The sequence below is a fragment of the Colletes gigas genome, unplaced genomic scaffold, assembly GCF_013123115.1.
Source record: "Colletes gigas isolate AHSC1104 unplaced genomic scaffold, ASM1312311v1 Colletes_gigas_Sc00031, whole genome shotgun sequence".
In the NCBI taxonomy this organism is placed as follows: Eukaryota; Metazoa; Arthropoda; class Insecta; order Hymenoptera; family Colletidae; genus Colletes; species Colletes gigas.
Window position 1 is genome coordinate 918,425 of NW_025106660.1, and position 24,406 is coordinate 942,830.

General features: G+C 34.0%; 1 protein-coding gene across 1 annotated transcript; it reads right to left on the bottom strand.

Annotated features, from left to right (window-relative positions):
- Window positions 1–3,481: 3,481 nt before the first annotated feature.
- LOC122401990 lies at window positions 3,482–8,644 on the bottom strand. The gene is made up of 2 exons (XM_043404478.1): window positions 8,488–8,644; window positions 3,482–3,753 (listed from the first exon to the last, which is right to left on the bottom strand). The coding sequence occupies exons 1-2, from the start codon at window positions 8,642–8,644 to the stop codon at window positions 3,482–3,484; spliced, it is 429 nt and encodes a 142-aa protein (XP_043260413.1).
- Between the last annotated feature and the right edge of the window lie 15,762 nt (window positions 8,645–24,406).

The following is a 24,406-nucleotide window of genomic DNA, read 5'->3' on the forward strand; positions in this document are numbered from 1 at the left end:
CCATCATCTTACTTTCGTTGCTTTCGACGCAGAGCCATGGCCGGCGGTTCGACCGGCTGGCTCTCTTCGTTTTCATCGGCGAAAGTGAATGGAACGCGTCGATGTTTCTAATTGGCCTATCGCCATTCGACACTCGGAGCTGCACGCTCGTAATCGATATCGCGATGCAAACGAACACTGCAAAAATCTCTGCGCGAAGTTTCGTCGACTCTGAAAGGGACATTCGCTTTACCTTCGAACGTCCCTTAACTGAGTATCCCCATCCAGGCCACAAATTTTTATTAAAGGTATTTTTTTTTCCATTCAGTTTGAATCCATACTTTTAATTAAATACAGATACAATCTGTTAACAGAAATAATTTCTTACTTTCATGCGAGGTACAAAAGAAACAGAATAGATGGTATTATCTGTAATCTTCTGGCTTTTCGAAACTTTAACATTCACAATTTCGCGATGGTTTTGCACCATATTAAGATTCTTGGGATTATGAATTTTGATCAGGAGTACGGTATAATATTATTTTTCAATTAAAATCAGGTTCATGATTTTATACATAAAATACAGAAGAAATATTGTAATGAAGTCCCCATATCTTTTGAAGGCGACTGCAAAACTATTAGAAAGTGATGTAGGAAAGAAAATTAGTAAGTAGGCGATTCGAAGAGCATTAAAAGAAAATAGACTTGCTCTATCAAAAAGGAATGTCAAGGCCCAGTTGAGTTGTGCAAAAAAGTATGTAAAATGGAGTATCAGGTTATTGCTGGTGATGGAACAAGATGTTTCTAATATCATTCGGAAACAAAGCCAAAGAACCATGTAATTACATCATTATGACAACATTTCAAACATCTAAAACTATAGTTGTTCAATGCATTGGTTGACCGTGCAAATCGTCGTATGGGCACAGAAGCATCTTTAAATATATTAAGTCAGCAATAAATATAGTACTTTGAATAAAGTAAAACATTGTTCTGCAAAGATTGTTGCATTTTGAATTTTGTTAAGAAGTTTGGTTATTTGTTTCATAGATCGTGTATGTTTTTGTCAGCCATTAAGAACGTCACAAATTGATCGTTCTACCGGGAATAAATTGATCGTTTATTTATTATATATTCTCATAAACATATTTCACGACTGTAACATAGTGAGTACGCTGGTTGACTCGCGAAACAATAGTAGTAAACTGTATCGAAGAGTAGTTCGCTCGAAATCCGCGAAACGTTTACAGAAACGAACGTGTCTCGCATTTCCTGAATCGTTTAATTATCGCGAACGAACCGTACCAATCCGAGATCGTTCGAGCACGCCGCGCTTGACCGAGAAATTAAATGTTATTGTTATCGCTTTTGCAATTTCCAAGCTCCGAGAAAAAGAACGAAATGGCCACTCGAATGGCTTCAAAAGTAAAAACCGTAAAAGCAAATGAAATAATCAAATCTGAATTCGCTTGTTCGATTGCGATGGGAATTTGTTGCACTCTTCAACGGAGACTACGGGAAATAAAAATAGAATGTCTGCAAAAAGAAAGTAATGTAACGGAAAAGCTATCGAAATTCTCTGTACTTGGAAAATACGAAAAAAAAATCATTTAATTTCAATTTTATAATCTTCCTGTATAAATGCGTTTTCTGATTCTATCGCGCTAATGGTTTTGAGTAAATTATCTTCTCTTTTTGGAATTATTTATTCGGGTTGGAAAGGGTTAAAATACAAACAAGTATCTTTACAAAACTTCAATGGCTTGGGTCCAATAATTTCTCTCTTAATTACAATAGTTCGTGAAGATCAATAACCAGACCAAAGTTTCAGAGATTTCTTAAGTTGTTTGATGGTAAAAAATTGTGATATCGCGTTAAATAATTAAGCAGTAATATTAAGTGAGGCGAAGTAACTGGAAAGAGGGCTCGAGGGAAGAAAGAGATTTATAAAATACCGGAAAGTAGAATTTCCCGATGGGCCGACCTAACATGCACCTCTGCTACTGATTGCCCGGCTAAACTTTTGCAAAAATAATTACAACGTGTTAACCTACGCGAAAAAGCGTTATTGTTCCCTTAAGGCAATCGAGCTTGCCTCGAAAGTTGCTCGCAAAGTGAATTACTACAAAAAAACTGTCTCAGTCGTGACCTACTAAATGATATAACGCTTTGCAACTTGCAAGTAAATATTTTTACGTCTCGTTGAATTATTTGTGAAAAAAGAAAATCGAGAATAGCTTAGAGACAACTACATCTATTTCTTGACATAATTGCTTAATTAGTTTCCATGGAAATTAATGCTTGTTTTGAGTACTTTATGTTCAAATATACATATAAGTAATGATTAAAGTCTAATTTCATAAAATAAAAGGTTAAAATAAATAATTATTTTATCAGGATAAATTAACAAACTTTTCTTCAAACAAAAACTTATTTAAGTAGTTTGAAAGAATATTTTTAAAAGTGCAGAATATTACGTCAAATGCTTGCTTTCAATAAAATGTTCATCTTCGGCGTGTTCGAACGAATTTCTCGGTATATTAAGACCCTTAGACCCGATTAAAAATTAGCCATTATTACGGAGAAATTATGCGAAAATTCGAGGGGTGCCCGTCAGATCGATGGACCAACCACGATCTCTGTTGTGCGTCTTATAATCTCTCATCCCTTCGTTTATTTTGTTTTATTTGCAGAAGAATAGATAACGAGTCTTCCAGATATCTGCAAGAAAAGAAAGAAAACATCGAGAGTTCTTCTTTGGAGACAATGTACGTAACTCCAAAAAAGATCTCTTTGTGCTTCGTATTTTCAACAGATTTTTAACCCTTACATCGTTACAGAGGACTTTAACAATTATAGATTGAAGATTGGGGATTAATCTTTTAAACTGAACATTCTTAATAATTTGTCACAGGTTTTTCATAACATTTTTAACATAGTTAACCTAATATTTAACTAGCTGAATACAAGAAATCAACAAAGAATAATTCGTGTGTAAACTATATGTAAGCAAAACTTAATATAGTTAAATAAAAAGCTAATTATTTGTACTTGAACTTCCATTAATTTGACAAATAAATGCAGAGATTTAAGTAAAAGTTCAATACGTGTAAATTACTGTAAAAACTCTCATAAAAATCAAAACCAAAAGACTTCGTGTTTGAAAATACATTTTCGACGTTAGAAGTGACTTCAATGCCAGATTAAGCACCGAATCGATCTGATTAATAAATTAAACCCTAACTGTTTTCAGCTCGCTATATGTATATACACTATCGTGAAATTAACATGATTTCGTCACTGAAAAAACATTAAATGCATCTTGTCGGTAACTTAAAAATGGAAATAATATTTAGAATCAAAGAGTTAGTTTTCTGTATCTGGTTCATTCTCTACTTTATTGTTCTATTTCTATTTTCCTTTCTCACTTTTAAGAAATACGTTTTATTTAGGAAACTTGACAGAATTCAGATAAACAATACAGACCGATGAAACGATAGTCTTAAGTCAGTAGATCGGGATCGTTCACGTTACTCGCGTCGTTCTGTTGTTCGAGATTTACTTCGTTTACGTGATCCATGAAATCCAAGACGGCGCTGAATCGATTCACCGAGGAAACAGTCCGATAATCTGGGGAGGATCGTTTCCCGTATCGACTACCCCAAAAGAATCGATCCACCCTTGGAACCACTTGTACCAGTTTGGGCAACGATTTCCCGTCCTTTTGAAAACCGTCACTGCGTCCGTACCTGCTTCCCAACGGGAACAGATTACCTGCAATTCAAATGTATCTCTATGAAAAATAATCTAGAAACTAACAAATCAACTTCACTTCTTTTTAAATTAAATGACACTTCGCTTGCAACATATACCTTTCAAAGTGATATTGTTCTCTTGTAAACTCATAAAAGTGAATAACATTGGCTTGAAACATTTTTTCTATTGTACATAATTACAGAGTCAAGGCGAAAAATATTTTTTTATAAACATACAACTTCCAACTGCTTAACTCTATAACCATGCACGATAAAGAAATTAATTTTAGCGAATATTATTCAGTTTTATAAGTTTTGACAAAAGAACAATTTCATTTAATACTAGAAAGATTATAAAAAATTTACTCGATTGAACTTCTGAAAATTTTCTATAAAAGAATGAAGAAACATTTATTTCTGTTGCAATATACATTTCTTCGAGTATCTATCCTTTTAGTTTCTTTGGTATAATAAATATAATAATTCTACTGCACTAGACCACCTAATTAATACGTTGACTGCCAGAAATTTTCTACGAATTCCAAATTTGTCGTAGTACTTATTTTTGTAACCTCGTCGAAATTCATTAGAATTAATTTTTTTAACTCCTAAGTGAAAAATTCTATCACCCAAATAAAAGCAACTTCCAACACCATATTTGGGCCACAAAGTATAGTATACATATAAGGTGTCTTACGATAAAAGCAATTTGAAATAACATTTAAACTGCTAATGTTATACAATAATAGTAGAAGAAATAAAATTGGAAATTCTAGTATAGAGAAAATGTTAACCTTGTTTAGTGACTGACTCCCGGAATATTCCGGATATTTTAAGAAATTTATAAATCCTACATATTTTCCCGAGATTAAATGAACTTTCAGAAAGTCAATGTTCCAAATTCCACCCTCGACCGTCCCCCAAATCCGAAAAATGTTCTCGAAGTTCTATTTGCTGCACGGAGTCCAATATGATGGAGTTGTCCATAGTTAATGAATTGTCTCATTATCGAATCCGAGACCGAAAGTGAATCTGTAAACGAAAGCATAAAGGACGTCGTCGGTGAGACAATAACAATTATTAACGCCTGACACGAATTGACGAGCATCGTCTTCGACGGTTCATGGAAAACACGAGCATTTGAAGAAGAGGGGAATTATTCGCGAGGAGTATTTTTAATTGGAACTGGCCAAGGAAAAAAATTCAGAGAATGATCAATTAGCATACGTCGAATGCGACAAAAGAGGGTTGATCGAAAGGACCGATCACACGGTTCCATTCGCGTTCGAATCGTATTCCGTGCGGAAAGATCATGTAACCGGAAACCTGGTAAGGTCTAATTGGAGACGACATCATTGTTCACCCATTAAACGATTGTACCGTGTCTGATTACAGAATCGCGAAAACAGAGGGTACGAACGGGAAGAAAATTACTGGACACCTTTTACACGTTTCCAGTTCCTGTTCGACGCTAGAAATGAACTCAGATCATTTCTGTAACCGGCGACCAATCGGAGAACAGAGTTAAAATACGACACAGTCTGTTTCTGAAACTTCGTTTAATAGCATGAAATCGTCTAGCAATTAATATTTTCATCCAGCTCCGTTTCATTATTCTAAGAAACGTGTACAGTATGTAATTTTGTACTCATTGAAATCTCTATTTAAAGAAGTTATATAATTAAAGCAGTTCCAAAGTATTATTTGGCTATTTATAAAAAAGTTATAGTGAAAATTGTATTCAATTTTATTCAGTTTCGTTGACCTTTTTATTGCACCATTTGTACCCCCATTACTGACCAACTATATTTTCTACTATACTTGGAATAAATTTTTGATAAATTTCTATTTAGTGATGTAATAAACAGTTACTATTAATAATGGATGAAAATTGTGCATTTTATTGTTTATTATGTATGTAAAATTGTACATGTTTACATTTTTAAATTATACAGGGTGTTCGGCCACCTCTAGCAAAAATTTTAATGAGCGATAGTAGAGGCCAAAATAAGACAAAAATCAAGAATACTAATTTGTTGATGGAAGCTTCGTTAAAAAGTTATTAACGTTTAAAGTGCCGCTCTTACTGAATTTTTTTCTCGAAAATGCGCAAGATTTCGGGGGTATGTCTACTCACCAAAAATGACTGTACTTGAACCCTACAACCGAAAATAATTTTTCCACAACGATTTGCAATTTTTTAATTTTCTCGAATAATTTCACACCTTCTCTATTTTTTTTCTCGAAAGTGGGCAGGATTTCGTGGGTATGTCTAATGACAAAAACTGATTGTAATTGACCCTCGCAACCGAAAATAATTTTTCCACAACGATTTGCAATTTTTTTTCTCCGTTGAAAAATTTAGGCACCTAATTGGATTTTCAGTAAGGAATTTTTTTCTCGAAAGTGCGTACGATTTCGGAGGTATGTGTAATGATAAAAAATGATTGTAATTGATCCCCGCAACCGAAAATAATTTTTTTAAAACGATTTGAAAAATTTTTTTTCGCCGAAAAATTTCAGCACCTACTCGATTTTTTTTCTCGAAAGTAGATAGGATTTCGGAGGTATGTGTACTCACCAAAAATGATTGTAGTTGACCCCCGCAACCGAAAATAATTTTTCCAGAACGATTTGAAATTTTTGAATTTAATTGTTAATAACTTTTTAACGAAGCTTCCATCAACAAATTAGTATTCTTGATTTTCGTCTTATTTTGGCCTCTACTATCGCTCATTAAAATTTTTGCTAGAGGTGGCCGAACACCCTGTATATTTCATTATCTAACTATTTATATTAAACCACTTTTTTCCGGTATTGACTTTTGTTTTTCGTTTTTTCAATCTTCTTGTTTCGTTTCCACCATTGTATAAGCGGAAAACTTATTCAAACTTTTCTTAGAGTCGTAAGTAACCGATTAGTGGTGTTCGTTTTTTAGCGACAATTTTTATCACTCCTCTAACGAAAATAAAAAATTTTATATTAGATTTGTTATCGTGCCTTCGTGAGATTTTTCTAGTAAAAATAACTTCAAAGAGGATTCTGTCCAACCAATTTTTAACTACACGTAGTTAAAAGCTTTTAAAAATGATCCCATTAACGTGTAATTAAAAATACTAGAAATAGGGTGTTGTTCGGACTCATTTTCATCGAAAAAACATAGCCAATCCAGTGATAGTAGTCTTATAAAGATTTAATGATCTATGTTTACTCAGTCTTCTTTGTTTTTCTGAACTCCATTAGCTAATTGAGACTTTCTTTATAGTTCCGGTGTACACCGTATACAAACGTAAATGCAATAAAATATTAAATAGCTCAAAGATTGTAGTACGCGGTTTAGGGTTTTCGATTTACGGATTTGTTTGCTCAATTTTTTACTAAATATGTCTAACGATCCAGTGAAATCATGAAAATGACTATTCAAAAATCTTATTTTTAACCTTTAATATGTTATTGACCAATTTTAAGGCCACATCCTTGTTCGAAGAACGTGCAATGCGGTTATGAAAGTTTCTTTTTATGCTTCGTACATGAAATGTGAATTACAGAAATTAGAAGTTTTTGTTTTGTGGGTGCGTCGTGTATTGTTTCTACTTTCTACATCGCACAAATATGAAGTGATGAAACGAACTGCTTGAAATTTAACTATAAAATGCTTCATTTTTAAATACATGCCCGTGTAATAATAAAAACAAGTGTTTTGAATTTTGTTCATACTCGTTTTTCTTTTAGAGAAACAAGTGTTGTACTTTTGTAAATATTTTATTATGGTATGGATTAAAAGGATGACTTAACGAAAAAATTATTTTCAACCTGCCAATGTTTTTTGAGGTGCTTAAGAATGTCGAGAAAAACACTACAAAACTAATATAAAAAGTACAAAATAGTTTTGTAATCTCTTTGAAAAAGTAGGTGAATCTGGTACAATTATACGATAGCTGAAACTAGGACAGTAGCATTAAACTCTTAACTGTGATCGACTCTTCTCATTACACGCTTAATTTTAACTATCACGAAGTCTAAGAATTTGCATCACATTGCCTCGTAAACAGTAAGTGATACTTGATGCAATAAAATTAAAATATCATAGAACAACTTATAAAACATAATCTTATAACTCTGTGTCGTAATAACTCAAGAAGAAGCTGGTCACAAAGTACTCTAAAAGTTCTAGCTTTTTAAGCACAATCAGCATCACAATGTTATAAAAATTCCTGACATCGAGTGCAAAATCTGATCAATTTTCTGTGAAATGTCTCATTCAAGTATGATAACTAAATACATTGTACAGTAGAACCTCGATTATCTGATCATTAACTAGAAATTTTTATTATCCAGACAGTGTCGTCTAGGAAACTAAGAGAAATATTCTATCTATGTAGCTTCCACTTTTACATTTTAATACACAGGGAAATTAAATTTAATGAGAAATTCTAGAGGTGAAAATAAGAGGAAAATCAAGAATAACAATTCGTTGATTACAACAAACGCCCATGTGACATTGTATTAATTTGATTTGCATAAGGATGAATTTCTTCGACGTTCTATAGAATCTCTTTGAAGTTTTCTGTTTTACTTGCAAGGGTAGTTTATTTCCTACTAAACTGCCTTTAATGTCAACCAAATGAAAAGTATACTATCCGAAGTATACGTCCTGTACCTTAATTAGATGAAATAATTGTGGTACCACTGTATTTAATAATTAAGGTGACCGTAAAAAATATCGTAAATTATGGAGAAACTTGTAACTCACCCGCACGTGACTCGTGTCGTTTTCCATACCGGAGGGTGTAGAAATTCGGTTGGGAAGCGACCAGGGTTAAAATCGCACACGCAATCCACAAACACATCGCGAACTCAACGCTACCGAAACACGGCACCAACTGAGCCCTTTTACCTCGCGAGAGCATCCTCTTGCCTGCAAAAACAATACCCAAATATTTTCACCGATATCTGGCTAACCATTCTCCACCCCATCCCCTACCTCTCGAACCCTTTCAACGATTCGACAACAAAACGTTTACCTGCAATCTTGGGAATCCAACTGATTTTAACGAAAACACTTAGAAACATTCGATCGTGTTTAGAATCCATGACTCCAGATCGAAATCATTTTCTATTGATCCTTTAACAATCTAATAAATTTACGAAAAGTCATAAGAAAAATGCCCATTTTTATGGTTCAAAATTTATTCTGAAAGTTATGTATACCAAATTAGACCTTTTGCCAATCATATTCATCGTTCAGAAAATCAAATTCATCTTGCAAGTGACTCAAAAGTGAAGTAATACAGTGTCGTTTATACAACCATTTTGTCGGTTTTTTTATGATTTTATTCATAATTTTTCACAATTTTTCTGTAAACGAAATCTATGACATGACAATATTTCTTATAATACAAAGGGGTTATCAATGTCTTTTTTACCAGTATCACTCTAAAACAGATTAGAATAGATTTTTGCATTGTCGATTCTATTAAATGAAGTGTAAGAAAGACATAAAATTCATTGGCATTAGTTTTCTGCCATTTTTTTGTCGTGATAAAATCTGAAACTATCTAGTATTACCTTCATAGTTTGCATGTTTATTTGTTTCGATTATTATCAAATTTGCTAACAAAATTATAACTGAAATCGTAATCTATTCCATATTCTTCGCTGCATGTTAAAGTTGCAAAAATATCGCTAATTGTCGATACGTTTAACTGTATTAAATCATTACTAAAACTATTACTCTAATAATAATACTTTATAAGTTAAAGTAATAAGAGTTTAAAACGTCGTACTGATATCAAGACCAAAGCAAATCTTTTCTTTCAGGAAGTAGACAGAATGCTACAGATAAAGAAACGAAAATGCCTATAAAATGTGAGACATGACATAGTAAACTTAGATATCTGCAGTATAAAAATCAAGAAGAACAATAACACGAACCTACATTCGATTTATATCGACGTCTCAAACTATGTTGCAGATATTCTTCAGGATAAAATTATTTCTGGGATCACAATCCAATTTCATTCCTTTCAACAGAAAATGTCACATTTTTTTTAGTACCATTGAAAGTAGTTTTTAATTCAATGTATGAGAGTTTCACTGAACAATGTTAAGAAAAGTATTTAAAAAAATTTTTAAAAAATGTTTTCTATTAGATAAAAATATTGCTAAGCACCGAATAGTGTGTCGTATATTTGTGAAACTCGACTATAGATCGTACATCTGTCTATACGATCATAAGAGCCTTTCAATTCATGACATAATGCTTTCTTGGCCAAAAATAAATCGAAACAGTGAAATCGAAGTAAAATTTGTTTCCAGGAATCTCTGTTTCCAGTAACCAAGTAATCAGGTTTGAAGATACGTAAAGTACCACATTTCAATATTATTACAATATAAAAGATCATTCCACAAATTCGTGCCGAGTTTTGTACTCAAACTTGAAGTAACGTTTTAAACAGAATTTTATGAAAAACATTAAACCCGATCGTGTATGATCAATTCCCTCCTCTTTCTCCGGTAAAGCTATTACATCGTCGCAATGTAACTTGTTTGATATTTCATTGAAATATTATTCAATGCTGTTCTTTCATACGTTGATATTTTAAAAGTGATTATCGTATAAAATCCATTTATACAATTTTATATATTTAAAATAAATTTCCTTAATAATTTAGCTCGACACTACAAATTGACGAAAAGAAATTTAAATTGTAAAAGAAACCTTAAGAAAGAGTGTATGTTACTTTGTCAACTTCTTCCCTTTTCTTTTTATTAATCGATTTGGCAATAAGTGTTGGTATTTCACGAGCATTGCATATGTAAACAAATTTAAATAAAATAATACACATTTGAAAGATTACTTGTAATTAAATCGTACGGTAAGGAGTTAATTTAACTCGATAAACTATCAAGTGCATTCAAAAACGAATCGTCGATCGATACGACATGAACGCCGAAGCGAGACACACACGGATGCTAGAAATATTGTTATAAAAAATACAGGTACCATAACGATCATAGGAGATAAAACTTAAAACTGAACAAACGGTAATAAGTTTAATAGATGACTAAAACAATGACTGGTAAATTGTTAAGAAACCTGGTGAAACTTGAATCGTTTCTGTAATTCCCCAACATGCCAATTCTCATTGAATATTTACCAGAGGGAATTAAATCCTGACCAGATGGTTCGAACCTCTAACCGACGTTTATCCAGCAATCGATCCCGAGCAATTGTATCACGTTCGAATAATCGTCCCCGAATGCAATTTTCCGCCCTTTCGAACGTTTCTAGTCTAGTCGACGGTCTGCGACGACAGGGAGCCTCGATCGCCGATTAAATCACGCGCGTACTTCGAACGTAAAATGCTTGTCTCCGTCACTCTTCCACCCTTTACCTTCTCGCGGCAAATTATACCCTCATTTCCTGCTTTCGCGATCGGGTCGCGACATCGCCGAAATAATTTATACCATTTTCCCTGCACGCGTCCGAGTACGGTACAAATGACGCCTGTCTCTCTACCCCAGGGACCGTGGAAACTGAAAACTCTGCGACGATTCTACCGGAAACGGAGGGTTCCAGATACGGAGCAACCAGTGTTGCGTACCGGACGCGTCCCGACGAAGAAATAATCCCGGAACTGGTGGCGAAGCAACACGTGAGAGCGACTGCGATGTACCATGATCCGTGAAACGGTTTATATAGTCGCTCCCAACCACCCACGAAGTATTCAGGCACCCCTAACGGCGACCAATCGCGCAACAGCTCGTCCGTGCCCTCTCCTCGTTGACTTCGGATGATATTCTTCCTGACTCGTCGCCGCCTCCGACGAATTAGACACCGGAATCCTCGGATGCACCGGGTCCGCTGTGACGTCAACAACATTTTTCGGACGTTCCACGATCGTTGCAAAAGGATTCACCCTTCTCGTGCCATTGTTCTTCGTTCCCTGTAACTTTGATTTTAACCCTTTATCTGTGAAAGATGTATATAGATTGGTCAGTGTTTTTCGTTAATAATTCAAAAACGAAGCCCCATCCGACATTTTTGCAAAGGAAATTGTTGTTCAGAATCGTCTCAGCTACCCCCCATTTCCGGTTCTTACACTATTTACGGGACACCCTGTATATACGCTCTCATATGTCCATTAACACGTTGATCGCCAGATCAAAACTGTACAATTTTTTATTTTTAATTTAATTAAAATTTAGGAAATTTATTTTTATTTTTAATTGATTTTAGACAATTGTAAACTACATAAATTAGAATTTTTCTTCATAATTATTTTCGTACTCAAATTTATTTCTTTTAACATTTTAGCTTCACAATTAATTGTTTTTGAAAAGTCTTGACCCCCATATATGGATGACGTGACAGTCAAAGTGTTAAGGGAGTATTTTCATTTAGGGGTGTCGATTCCAAGAGATTTTAAAAACAAAGAATTATTATAAAATTACGAAGCAAGAATTTTTTAATTATTTTCATGTATTAGGTCGTTTTTAAAGGTAATACTTTAGAATTTTTATACTATTATCTTTATTATTACGGGAGTTATTGTGTGTATGTTTTCTGCAGTATATTGTTTAGAATGATTGCAATGATATCTCAAAAATCTTCTCGAAATTTTACTCACATGTTAAATAAATATTTCCTTATTATCACGTGTACAATAGTTTTTTTTTATGGCCTGAAGAAGTTACAAATTTTATAACTTTTGACTTTATACGACTTCTATTTCGCAAACAAAATTTTTTTCGTTTCTTTGTGATTCAGACCTCAACGACTTGAACATAAATTAAAATTGTTTTCCAATTGTTTATATCAGTTGAATACAACAAGACAAATCGTAGCTTAAAAAAGATAATAGTATACTTTGAGAGTCTAATCAAAAAACATAATCAAATACATAATGCAAAGTTTCTATTGGTCCATAATTACATAAAATACTTTATACCAAACATCACTGTAAAAAACAACTTCGATTAAACAATTGGATATCGATTATTTTACATGTTAAAATAACAAAGATTCAACAGCATAGACAACTTAAAAACAAGCCAAACAAACCCAAGTTCATTAGTTTTTCACAGATTTCATTCTGATCTGGAAAGCTAGTTTTCTTATTCGCGTATTAAAAATTATTATTAGCAGAAAAATCATATTTTCTTGCTTAATTGTAGAAGATAGACAATTTATTATATTTAAAATGTGTTCTAGATAACGTAATACTAGCGGGTCACCAAATTTTGATTTAATAGGTAATTAAACAATAACATTGCATGTACCTTGTATATGCTTTATATTTAATATTAAATTACTTAATTATCTTATGCAAAAGATGCAAACCGCTCTGGATACATTCCAGATGATTCGATTTTGTCGTGGAAAGAGATAAAACGTCGTTAATGCCATCTTACGATACTAATTCTGACGAGTTAATTGTAATTACTAAAGATAAAGGCAGAAATGCGTAAGATATGAGAAAATATGAAGATGAATATTAGAAAATATACCAAAATTGCTAGAAAAGGATACATTTCCTCGTTAGGTAAATGTGTTAGGCCAAATTTCACAAATATGGAATTAATAAAGCTGTTACAATAGATACCAGAATAATACAAAGATTATTATAAAAATTTAAATTATAACGAAGATTTTTCAAACGAAGAACTAAACAACACAATATTTAATTCTGATTATCTCTTTCTGCTAATAGTTACTTATTTGATTATTAAAAAATAAGAAATACTCGAATTTTACTAAATAGTAACAAATGTTACTATTACGTATCTAAGAAATGTGCATTAATTTTATATCGTCCTATGATTGAACAATTTTTTCAATTGATATTACAAGAATTTCTTCAGTCATAGGATCAATTCATTTTATTATTACTGTTTTAAATACAAAAAATTAGGATTCAAATTTTGATCAATCACCTTTTTTCTTCTTGATCTGTTTTCATTGCAATTTAGCAGGAACTATTGCTATATTAATATATTAACTAATCGAAACTTAAATACATCATTTTTCAATCCATCAAGAGGTGAAGATCCAATGTCGATTCTTTGTTTACACTGAAATTTATGAATTCGAATTAATCACTGATACTTCTATGCAATTTCAAAACTTCTGATCACTTTAAAATTTAGAAAATGGAGGAATCATTTTCAAATAAAACAGACAACAAACTTTCAACCCCCATAACTAATGATCACCCTAGTGTATATACCTTCTTAAGAATCGATACGTTACAAAAAGTGATAATGAAGATCTTTTACATCTCTTCCTCGAAGCATTCTCATACTCCCCAATCAAGGAAACAAACACTTATACTAAACCCATGTTAGACTCGGAAATACATCGGTCAGCTGCCAAGTGTTCCGAACGCGACGATGAATTTTTCACGGAACTCCACAATTATTGCAACTTGCAAGACGCGTTAATCACAATTAGTTGCAACTTCAAACCAGGTATCTCCAGACCGGTCAGACTCCACTGGAACTTCATTAAGTCTCCTAACCGGGTAACAATTTACTACGAAACAAACGAACCCCGATACGCTTGATAGATGAAAACACCTTTCTAAATCGCATGATCCTAAAACTGTCTTCAAACTTGTTCTACAGCAGAACTTAAGTCCATCAGATGGACTTAAAAGTACTAGGGATAATCGGTGGACTCGTTTAGTTATATGAATTGCTTGTCATCGGTTGGGTTTGTACAAATGGAGTTCTGCTGTAGAACAAGTTTGAAGACAGTTTTAGAAGTTCATTAAATCGAGCATCGACGAAAATTTCGTTCTGATAAACGAAGCTCATATAAATGAAGTTCTACTTACTTTATTAATCTTCGCTCGATGCAACGTGGGGTGATTCCGTGTTCGATTTTCCAGGATTGGTCGATCGGGAATTTCTCGAGTGCGGCGCTCGTAAAACGGCCACGGCATAAAAAACAAATGGCCGTAGAAAATCTTCCGAGAAGAACGCGTGCTTTTTATTTGCTGACTGTCGTCAAATGCGGTATCGATGACCCAGAAACCATTATCACTGGTAGTTCACGCGTTTCGTGGTATAGAACGTCTGCTTGCAACTTGAATTAACCCCGGTTTAACAATTTTCGAAAAATGTTACATGTCCTGAAGCAAGATTATTCTCAACATTATTAAACTGAAAGGGTTACACTACAAAATATTGGCATTACTTGAAAATGTTGTAAATAAAATATTCCTTTTGTATGAAATGTTCAAACAGAGTAAAATATACCAAGAAATTGTTTGCGTATTTTTAAGTTACAATAAATCCTTAATATTTTCGTTGAATGAGCAACACGATATTTAATTTATTTAACGAAGCAACAGAGATAAGGGATAGTTTCCAACTGTGTTTTATCTCTTCAATTTTCAAACACATAATCGAAATAATCTTTTTAATAAGATACAATCATCGAATAAGTCACACAGATCTTCGTTCTTAGACGATCTAAAATGCTTCGTACGAACTAATCTTCACAACAATTTACATAAGCTTCTTCCAAATGATTGGCACAACCATTTTCCACGTTTGAAACACAATTCTCCGGTATAAATTGATCTTCCTCGCAACCCTCCTGTTCTAAATACAGTAACTCTTGAAATCGATCAAGAAACACGTACCTTAAGTTTTGAGTTATAAATCTAGTAAAAGTAATCAATTTCGGGGGTTACTGGATTTGTAAATTCATCAATAGTAAAAACAATCGTTCAGGGGTAGTTTTATGTAAATATTAGAAAACTAAACACGTTTACTTAGTGAAATTGCTTTAAAATTATGAAAACAAATATAGGGTTGGATAAACGTCTCCTCCGCGAAAGGTTAACAGAGCAATTTTTATTTTCTATTGAATAGACGACCTATTAAATACATGATAGTTGTTTGAAACAGAAATGATGAAACTTCGAAACTCGATAGACCTTGAATTAAAAATGAACGCGACAATGTTAGGAGTCGTACTTAAAAATTGGTACGAAATAATTAATCCGCCTGAGTAGTTTACTTTGGAAACTTAATCTGGGAAAGTAATCCAAACTCTTCGTTAAATACCAAATATGATAGTCTGGAGATTTGAACATTTTTTATATATTCCGACCTTCCCTGAACTGACTGATACTTGCGAATTTTTGATGACCCAATATTAAGCAAAAGGGAAAAGAGATTTGGAATGGACGTAAAGGAGAAAGATGAAATAGTTATTTTTTTACACTTCTGATCGAAATTGTTTTTACGTGTACAAATAGACACTAGCTATAAAGTGGTATATGACTTGATCAGATATCGGTCGATTGGTACGTGGGAAAGAATTGTTGTGGACTACTGCCCTAAAGCATCGCCAATCAGTTTGTATATTTTAAAGGAACGGAACGAAATTCGATTTTCTGAAACTTTAACTACACCATTGACCATAAGAGTCAACGAAAAGCTGGCTTGACGAATGAGAGAGTCCCACGGACGGGACAGATCCTTACAGTTCCCAAGCAGAGTCCTGCTCAATTAACGCTCATCCTTTCGAACCTCCTCGGGCGCTAGCTCGCATCTGCTATCTTCCAGAACGTAGTCCTGGCCTCTGGGAACGAAACTAACCAAGATTAGAGTGCATCGCGTAAAACGGGTAAAGAAACTGCTCGCGACACTTGTTGCGTTGTCGTCTCCGAAACGCCCGAACGTCGCGGCTAAAAAAGGAGCGTAACTGGCCTTTCTAATTAATCATGTCGGCCGTACGCCTTCGCAGAATTTGCAAATAAAGGGAAAAGTTACTTTCTGTTTGCCTTATTTTCCCTTTCCTCGCCGAATATCAAACAAATCTAAAAACCAATTCGGCGAGGGGTAATTATTTTTCCGCGAAAAACTACAACGACGGTTGAATATCAAATTACTTATAATGACAAAACACTGTTTATTCATTGTGAAGATTCCCTGGGGAACGAATGATTATGGTTTCTTTTGGAGTTTGATGAACACACGCATGTTGAATACAATTTTACCCCATTTGAATGAAATTGTTTTGTAGAGATATGGCATAAGTGTAAAGTGTGTAGAAACTGGAGACAAGGCTTGAGGGTGAGAGAAATGGAAAAAAAAGAGAGGAATGTTTCGACCTGAGCCTACTAATTAGATAAATCTCTAATTACCCTAAATATACAAAGAAAAATTATGAAATATTATCACAGTGGGAAATTTTTGGTTTTGGTCCTTACATTTATGGCTTATACTACCTAAATTAATAATTGAAGCCTCAACTTTGGTTTAATGGGAGATTCTGGAGGCCAAAATAAGACGAAAATCAAGAATATCAATTTGTTGATTGAGGCTTCGTTAAAAAGTTATTAAAAAATTAAATTAAACCCAGACGCATTTCCTATGTTTACGCACTGACTAAATGAAAAGGGGAAGTCCCATGGAAATTACCTATTTTCTATTTTAAATTGAGATACGACTCGTCAGATTATGGCTTCTTCGAGTCATTGCAAAATGATCTGCACGGAAAAAGCTTCAAAACTTACGAAGAAATTAAAACTGACTATAAAAAATATTTCTCTTCGAAAGCACAACGATTTTACGACGATAGTGTTAAAAAAACTCGTGGAACGATAGGTGAAAGTAATAGAAACTAATAGAAATTATGTCACGGATTAAATAAATCACGTTTTCGTAAAAACGATACGGTCGAATTTATTTAGAATACAAAACGTATCAACGTTCAATACGTTCGAACCTAAAATCATCGACTATTCTTCGTAATGCACGAGTCGTTAAATCGCGGGGATAATGGAAATTTCACTTCCCCGAAAGTGTTCCGTCCGGTTTTAAGAAAAATCACCTCGCATTGCGAACCTTTCTCTGAAGTACCATTTATGGCGGAGTCTACAAACGTTGATATTAAATGGAATTCTTTTTTATTACAAATTATAATGGAATTCTATTAAATTTACAAGAAGCTGCTTTCACTGGTCAGTCGTCGATAGGATTATCCGTTTAATTATGTGGCTACTGTTTCTTTTTGACTATTACATCGATTCTACGTGCAAAAATAAATCAAAATAAAAGAATAACATTTCATCGTTCGAGACATTGTTTTCCAGAAAATCGACTTCCGAAAATTCATAGTGTATGCACGCGACAGGGTACGGAGTTGGACTTCAATATAAGTAGAAACAGCGATTAATGGACAGACAAGCCAGGCAAGTCGTATTCATTTGCTATAGAACAATTTTACTTTCAACAAACTTAAAACGTTTCGCTGTTATCACTTCGAATAAATGTGACCTTTTTATTTTGATAAAAAATTTTAACAGTATAATTGTTGGCTCCCACAAGATTCGTGGAGCCGAGTTATTTAGTAAATACATCAATCCATTAACTATTTACAAACACTTAAAATTTATTAACAAATATATATACACGTGTTAACAATTATAGTTATATAAATGGTTCGTAGATTTCTGACTTCTAATTCGTACTAATTATGTTTTATTGCAATCTCGTGTACTATGTATCTGAGTTCTGTTCGTAACTTGTAACTTGCTCTTGTGTAACTTGTAAATGTTCTTGTGTAACTAACTGTTCAATGTTCTGATCTAACGTGGTTCTGTTCTGTAACTTGTAAATGTTCTGTTCTGAGTGTAACTTGTAAAGGTTCTGTTTGTAACTGAGTTCTGTCCTCGATTATACAGGGCGAATCCCCTAACATGATGACCTCGAATAACTCGTAAGGTATTCGTTGTACGAATAAACGTTTCAAACAAAAATTGCATGGCATCTAGGGGTGCATACAGTGATCTAATCTGTTTTTTATTACCTTACTTTTTTATTGAGATATTAGGATCACCTTCAGTTTTTTAAATGGAATGCCTAATATCTTTTTTCGAATTCGGATAAATCATCAAATTTTGCGTAAAAAAGTATTACACAAAATGGGACTTCAAATGAATAATTACTGAGATGTTTTTTAAATAAATTTTATTTCAAGTGGTGTTCAAGGTACTGTCTATTACACTCGAAAATTTGAATGAGAGATTCTAGAGGCCAAAATAAGACGAAAATCAAGAATATCAATTAGTTGTCCTGTGATATAAATTGTTGGAATTCCCAACAATAATTAAAAAATTCTAAGCTATAAGTAAATGAAAAATGAAAGAAAAAAGCGATTTTTTAAAGTGTGTATGTCAAGCTAAAATACCCTTTTACTTTTCAATTCGCAGCCAACGCGATGATCCATTCGAAACAATAAGGCACCGAAAATAGGAGGAACAGTTCTGCTAAGAAGGGGTGGAAAACGCATCCCTAATTCGCGGTGCATATGACGCGAAGAACCGCAATCTTCTCTGTGATTGCGACTGCTTAGATTTCAAGTTGCTAGAAAACAACCCCCTCGAGACTGTGGTTCATTGTGGAACGCGAGGAAAATTCACGATCTCCGGAGAAAAGCGATGCCAAACCCTTCCTCGTGCCATAAACGCACGCGAAATATTACCATTTCACGAGTCCCGGTTAGCTGGATTCAGGATACAGAGATACCCACTCGCTACATTTGAATTTCGTTCCCCTAACTTGTTCGCATTTCTTATCCACGCGGTGGTAAATTACTCGTTTTGAAAATGTTCAGCTAGAAATTGCAAAAAAATACTAGTCTTTCCTGCGAGTAATCTTCTGCACGAAATTTGTCGAATTACGTTGGAATACATCTATTGTAAATTCGGTTTTTTAATGTTAAATTTCACGTATTGTGCAGTGAGTCACAGCCAAGTTAGAAAAATAAAAAAAAATCCAAAGCTGAGTGCACCTAAATTGTCGAACGAGGTGGAGAAATATTTACAAATATCTGTTGATCCAAAAATTGTAAGAGTACTAAGAAAGAATGATTTTCATGGGCGTTTAGCAAGAAATAAACCATTTGTCAGCGATTAAAATGAGAAAAGGAGACTAGAGTTTGCGAGACAGTATCTAACTGAGGATTTTAGTTTTTGGAAAGAAGTTATTTTTGCTGATGAAAGCAAATTTAATCTTCTTCATTCGGATGGCAAAGTTACTGTATGGCGTAAACCTAATAAAGAATTTAAAATAAAAAATATGAAACCTACTATTAAATATGGAGGTGGGTAAGTGATGGTTTGGGGGGTGTATATCAGCTACTGGAACAGGGTAATTTATTGAAAATTTTCTTTAAAAATTTTTTTAAAAAAGAATTTAAAAAGTAGTGCCGAAAAATTAGTAATTTTGTTTTTTATAGTGATAACGACCCAAAACATACGTCGCATATTGCCAAAATGTGGCAATTATATGACTGCCCGAAAGTTATAAATACACCTTCCCAATTAACCTTGAAAGTAGGGGCCACGGAAATCGTAATAGGACCGTAAGCTTCTAGTACAATATACAATCTTTTAAGGAGAAAAGGAGATTATGGAACGACCAAGAAAAAGTGTTTTATAAATGAAATTAAAAGGACGATTGAATTTTGAGAAAAGATACACTACCGGCCATAAGTGTTTGCCCACCCTCAAAATAACACAAAAACAAAGGAAATATTAATCAAAAATCAATTTCTTTTAATTTATTTTTTAATGGTACAACTTAGATCTCTAAAAACAGTTTTTTTCCAATTTTGTTAAAAAAATTATCACAATTATATCTATATTTTACTTTCGTCGATATTTCCACCGTGAGCTTTTATTATTGCTTTTGCATAATTTCGGCATCCTGTTCAATAATTTTGTAAGTGTGAGTGGTTCTATTCTGGACCATGCATCTTGTAGTTGTTGCCAGAGGATTTGTGTAGATGTTGGGGCTGCTTTTCGTACCTGTCGGTCTAGTTCTTCCCATAAAAGCTCAATGGGATTCAGGTCGGGGCTTTGAGGAGGCCAGATCATATGTACAATTCTTTTTTCTCGTTCCAATTGTTGTAAATACTCGCGACATAATTTGGAAGTGTGTTTGGGGTCATTGTCTTGTTGAAACACGAAGTTTTCACCGATTAGTCGCGTTCCAGATGAAAGGGCATTCGTCTCCAAAATTCCTCTATAAATTTCTTTATTCAATATGCCATCTATTTTGACTAAGTCGCCCACTGATGTGCTTCCGAAACAACCCCAAACCATAATCGATCCTCCTCCGTGTTTTACCGTAGGTAAAATCTTCGTTTTGGAGCCGAATACCTCAAACTTAGACTCGTCGGTCCAGAGCACTTTTTTCCAGTCTTCCAATGTCCAATCTTTATGCGATCTTGCCCAGGCTAACCGTTTTGCTTTATTTTGTTTGCGTAGAAGGGGTTTTCGCATAGCAATTCGTCCATGCAAACCTGCTTTCCGTAAGCGCCTTTTAACTGTTGTCAAACTTACTGGTTCAGGGCGAGATGAATTTATTTCAGCAGTAATTTCCGGTGCCGTTTTTCTTCTATTACGTTTGCTTATTATTTTAATTACCCGATCTTCTGCTGGTGTGGTTATTTTTGGCCGTCCTGATCGCTTTTTGTTGGATAAACTACCAGTATCTTTATATTTTTTAACATTATAGTCCACGGTTTTACGGTTTAACTTCAATAGCTTTGCTATTTCTCTATTACTTCTTCCGATACTATGATGGCACACTATTAGAGCGCGTGTTTCAATCGATAATTCTTTTCTCCCCGACATTATTTGAAATTTTCGCAAAATTCATTAAGCACGTGAAAATCAACTGTTTACTCTACGAAAGTTTAACGCATAATGAAATGCAGTAGGAAATTTAAGAAGAATAAGGTGCCCGTACTACCTGCTTTCATATTTCCTACTAATCGTTATAAAAACTTCAAAAAAATGGGTTTCTTTACCTGAACTCTAAAATTGTCGTTTTTCATAAAAAATTGTAAACTCATTTACAGTACCTACCTGATTGTATATGTACAGAAATTTTTGGATGGTTTTTATTAGTCTTATAATTAGGATTTAATGATACGGACATTTTCATAACAATAAAATGCCTGTCATTTGAATAGTAACGAAATTTGAAGGTGGGCAAACACTTATGGCCGGTAGTGTATATAGAACGTACGAATTCTGATGCAATTAAATTTGAGATTTCAGCGGATATTAATTTACTGTATTTATTGAAATGTACAATCACGAAAGATACACTCGGCTGGTGAATTGTGCACAAACAATTCGTCCTCTCTTCTGGCGGTCTGCTACACGTGTGACGTCTACGCTTCGACGCTTCCCACTGGGGAATCCCCAGTCCCCGCGTGGAACGAGCAGTCGTTTCCTAATTGGTCTACACCAGAGATGCCAGAAAAACACCGTCGGGTGCACACGCACACATGCCAGATACGCGTACGTGAGCTCGTGGAGTTTCGGAAAGTCGACAAAGGCAAACTGACGCATGCCCTCTTTCTCGATTCTCCGAAGCTGCCCGAAGTAATTTCGGATCGCCTCGTGGGAGTCGAGAGAGAAAGGCTCACATTTGCCTTCTCGCTCTAAACAACTGAAATCCGACCTCCCGTCAACGGCATACGATTTGGATTCTCGAGCCGAGATTCTCGACTGCCCAGGCATTTTTACTTTCCGACCTATGTAGGCGCACATAAGCAAAGTACCCATAATGAAAAAAAATTTTGTAAAATTTATTTTACGGAAATACACGTTTTAAGACCTCCTGATCATATTTTAATTATTGAAAAAAAAGACATTTTTTTTTATTCCCATGTATGAGCACACATATGTATATTATTAATACGATTTTTGAAAATCAAAATACTTTAAGATTGAAAATTAATAAATTAAAATGAGATTCCACTCTTTACCAGTATTGTGCACGCTGTGGTATTTTTCAATAAGAGGAGTTCTTACTTTTATAACATAAACAAAACAGTAGAATTAATAATTGCAGAAATTAATTAATAATGATTTTCCTCGATTGTTTTGAAATAACCGTATCAATTGGTTATGACGAACTAAATAGAACTAACTAGAAACAAAAGAAAAGTGATCCCGTTTGCCAGTTTAATACAAAGTATGGGTTGTATCTTAAATTTTAAAAGGACATAGTCGAATATTTTTAAAGGTACAAAACATAGCGTTTCATTGTAGAACAGTAACATAAGTTAGCAGGTAATGTCATAAAACTGTTTTTCCCAGCTATATCCCTTTTTACCTGAAGTATAAGGTAAAAAGTACGAGCTACAAGATACGACTATCTGAAAATCGTTCACATTTTATCAATGTAAATGAAGCGGCCTTTCCATCAGAGTTAAATACAAAATTTTGTTATTTCTGTGAAAACAGAACTTTCATTAGATGTAGGTGGTGCTTGAAATTGTTATGTTTTCACTGTTTTTACGAAAAGTACCATCCAGATTCATGTACTTCGTACATTGAAAATAACATATGTTAAATGTAATTGGTTAAATTCAACTTTAAAAAAAAAATATTCGAAGGTCAGACAAAAATATAATGTCACATTTAGTGTACGATTAAAATATGATTGAAAAAATAAAAAAAAAGGATTTGTTTTGGTAGGGTTTGAACCTGCAGAGCAGAAGAAGCTCGGAACTTGCAAGCAAATACCTTGTCATTCACGCTACGCTGGTTGTTGAATGTATTTCTATTTCTGAAGATAAGTATCTGTAATAACTTTAATAATATCTCAAAGTAAAACCTAACCCAAAATCGGGTACCATTCCAACTTTTCCTTGTTAGAACCGAGTTTTCAATTTGTCTTAGCGAAAATCGTAATCACATTTTGCACATTATTCTAAAACATTTGTGGTATTCGTTTTCAATGCGATTTAAGTAAGCATGTAATGTATAAGATTTCATGTAATTTTTTCTTTTCTAGAGAAGATAGAGAAAAAGTTTATATAATTTTTTTTATATGTAAGGCGTCGGGAAAAGGCGAGGCCCTCCCACCCCTACCGATGGGGGAAAAGGCTGACGACAAAGGCGAGGGTCTAGGCCCAGGACGGGCTCATTTGTTTTTCCGACGCTGGAAGAACGGGAATAAAGCATGTATACGAATACCCTGCGTATTTCTTAATTCCTAATTCCATTCTACGCGTCTGTCTAACATATATAAAATTTAATTCGTCCTAAGATTTATATGAAACATTTAAAAGATTTTTTATACATTATGCCTATACATATATCGGAACAACTATGAAACAAGAGGTATAATCGTTATTATCCATGGACTAATTATAGTCAAAGTCTAACCGGACTTTGAAATGAGAACATAAAACTTAAATGTAAAGTTTCATTTAAATTCATTCAGCTATTTATATTCAATCGTATTAATAATATACATATGTGTGCTCATACATGGGAATAAAAAAAAATGTCTTTTTTTTCAATAATTAAAATATGATCAGGAGGTCTTAAAACGTGTATTTCCGTAAAACGTAATTTACAAAATTTTTTTTTCATTATGGGTACTTTGCTTATGTGCGCCTACATAGGTCGGAAAGTAAAAATGCCTGGGCAGTCGAGAATCTCGGCTCGAGAATCCAAATCGTATGCCGTTGACGGGAGGTCGGACTTCAGTTGTTTAGAGCGAGAAGGCAAATGTGAGCCTTTCTCTCTCGACTCCCACGAGGCGATCCGAAATTACTTCGGGCAGCTTCGGAGAATCGAGAAAGAGGGCATGCGTCAGTTTGCCTTTGTCGACTT

Excerpts from the sequence above, each read along its gene's own strand:
- LOC122401990 (XM_043404478.1), bottom strand. The coding sequence starts at position 8,644 with ATGCTCTCGCGAGGTAAAAGGGCTCAGTTGGTGCCGTGTTTCGGTAGC. Across the intron at positions 3,754-8,487 it reads ACGACACGAGTCACGTGCGG|GTAATCTGTTCCCGTTGGGA; the intron begins GTGAGTTACAAG and ends TTTGAATTGCAG.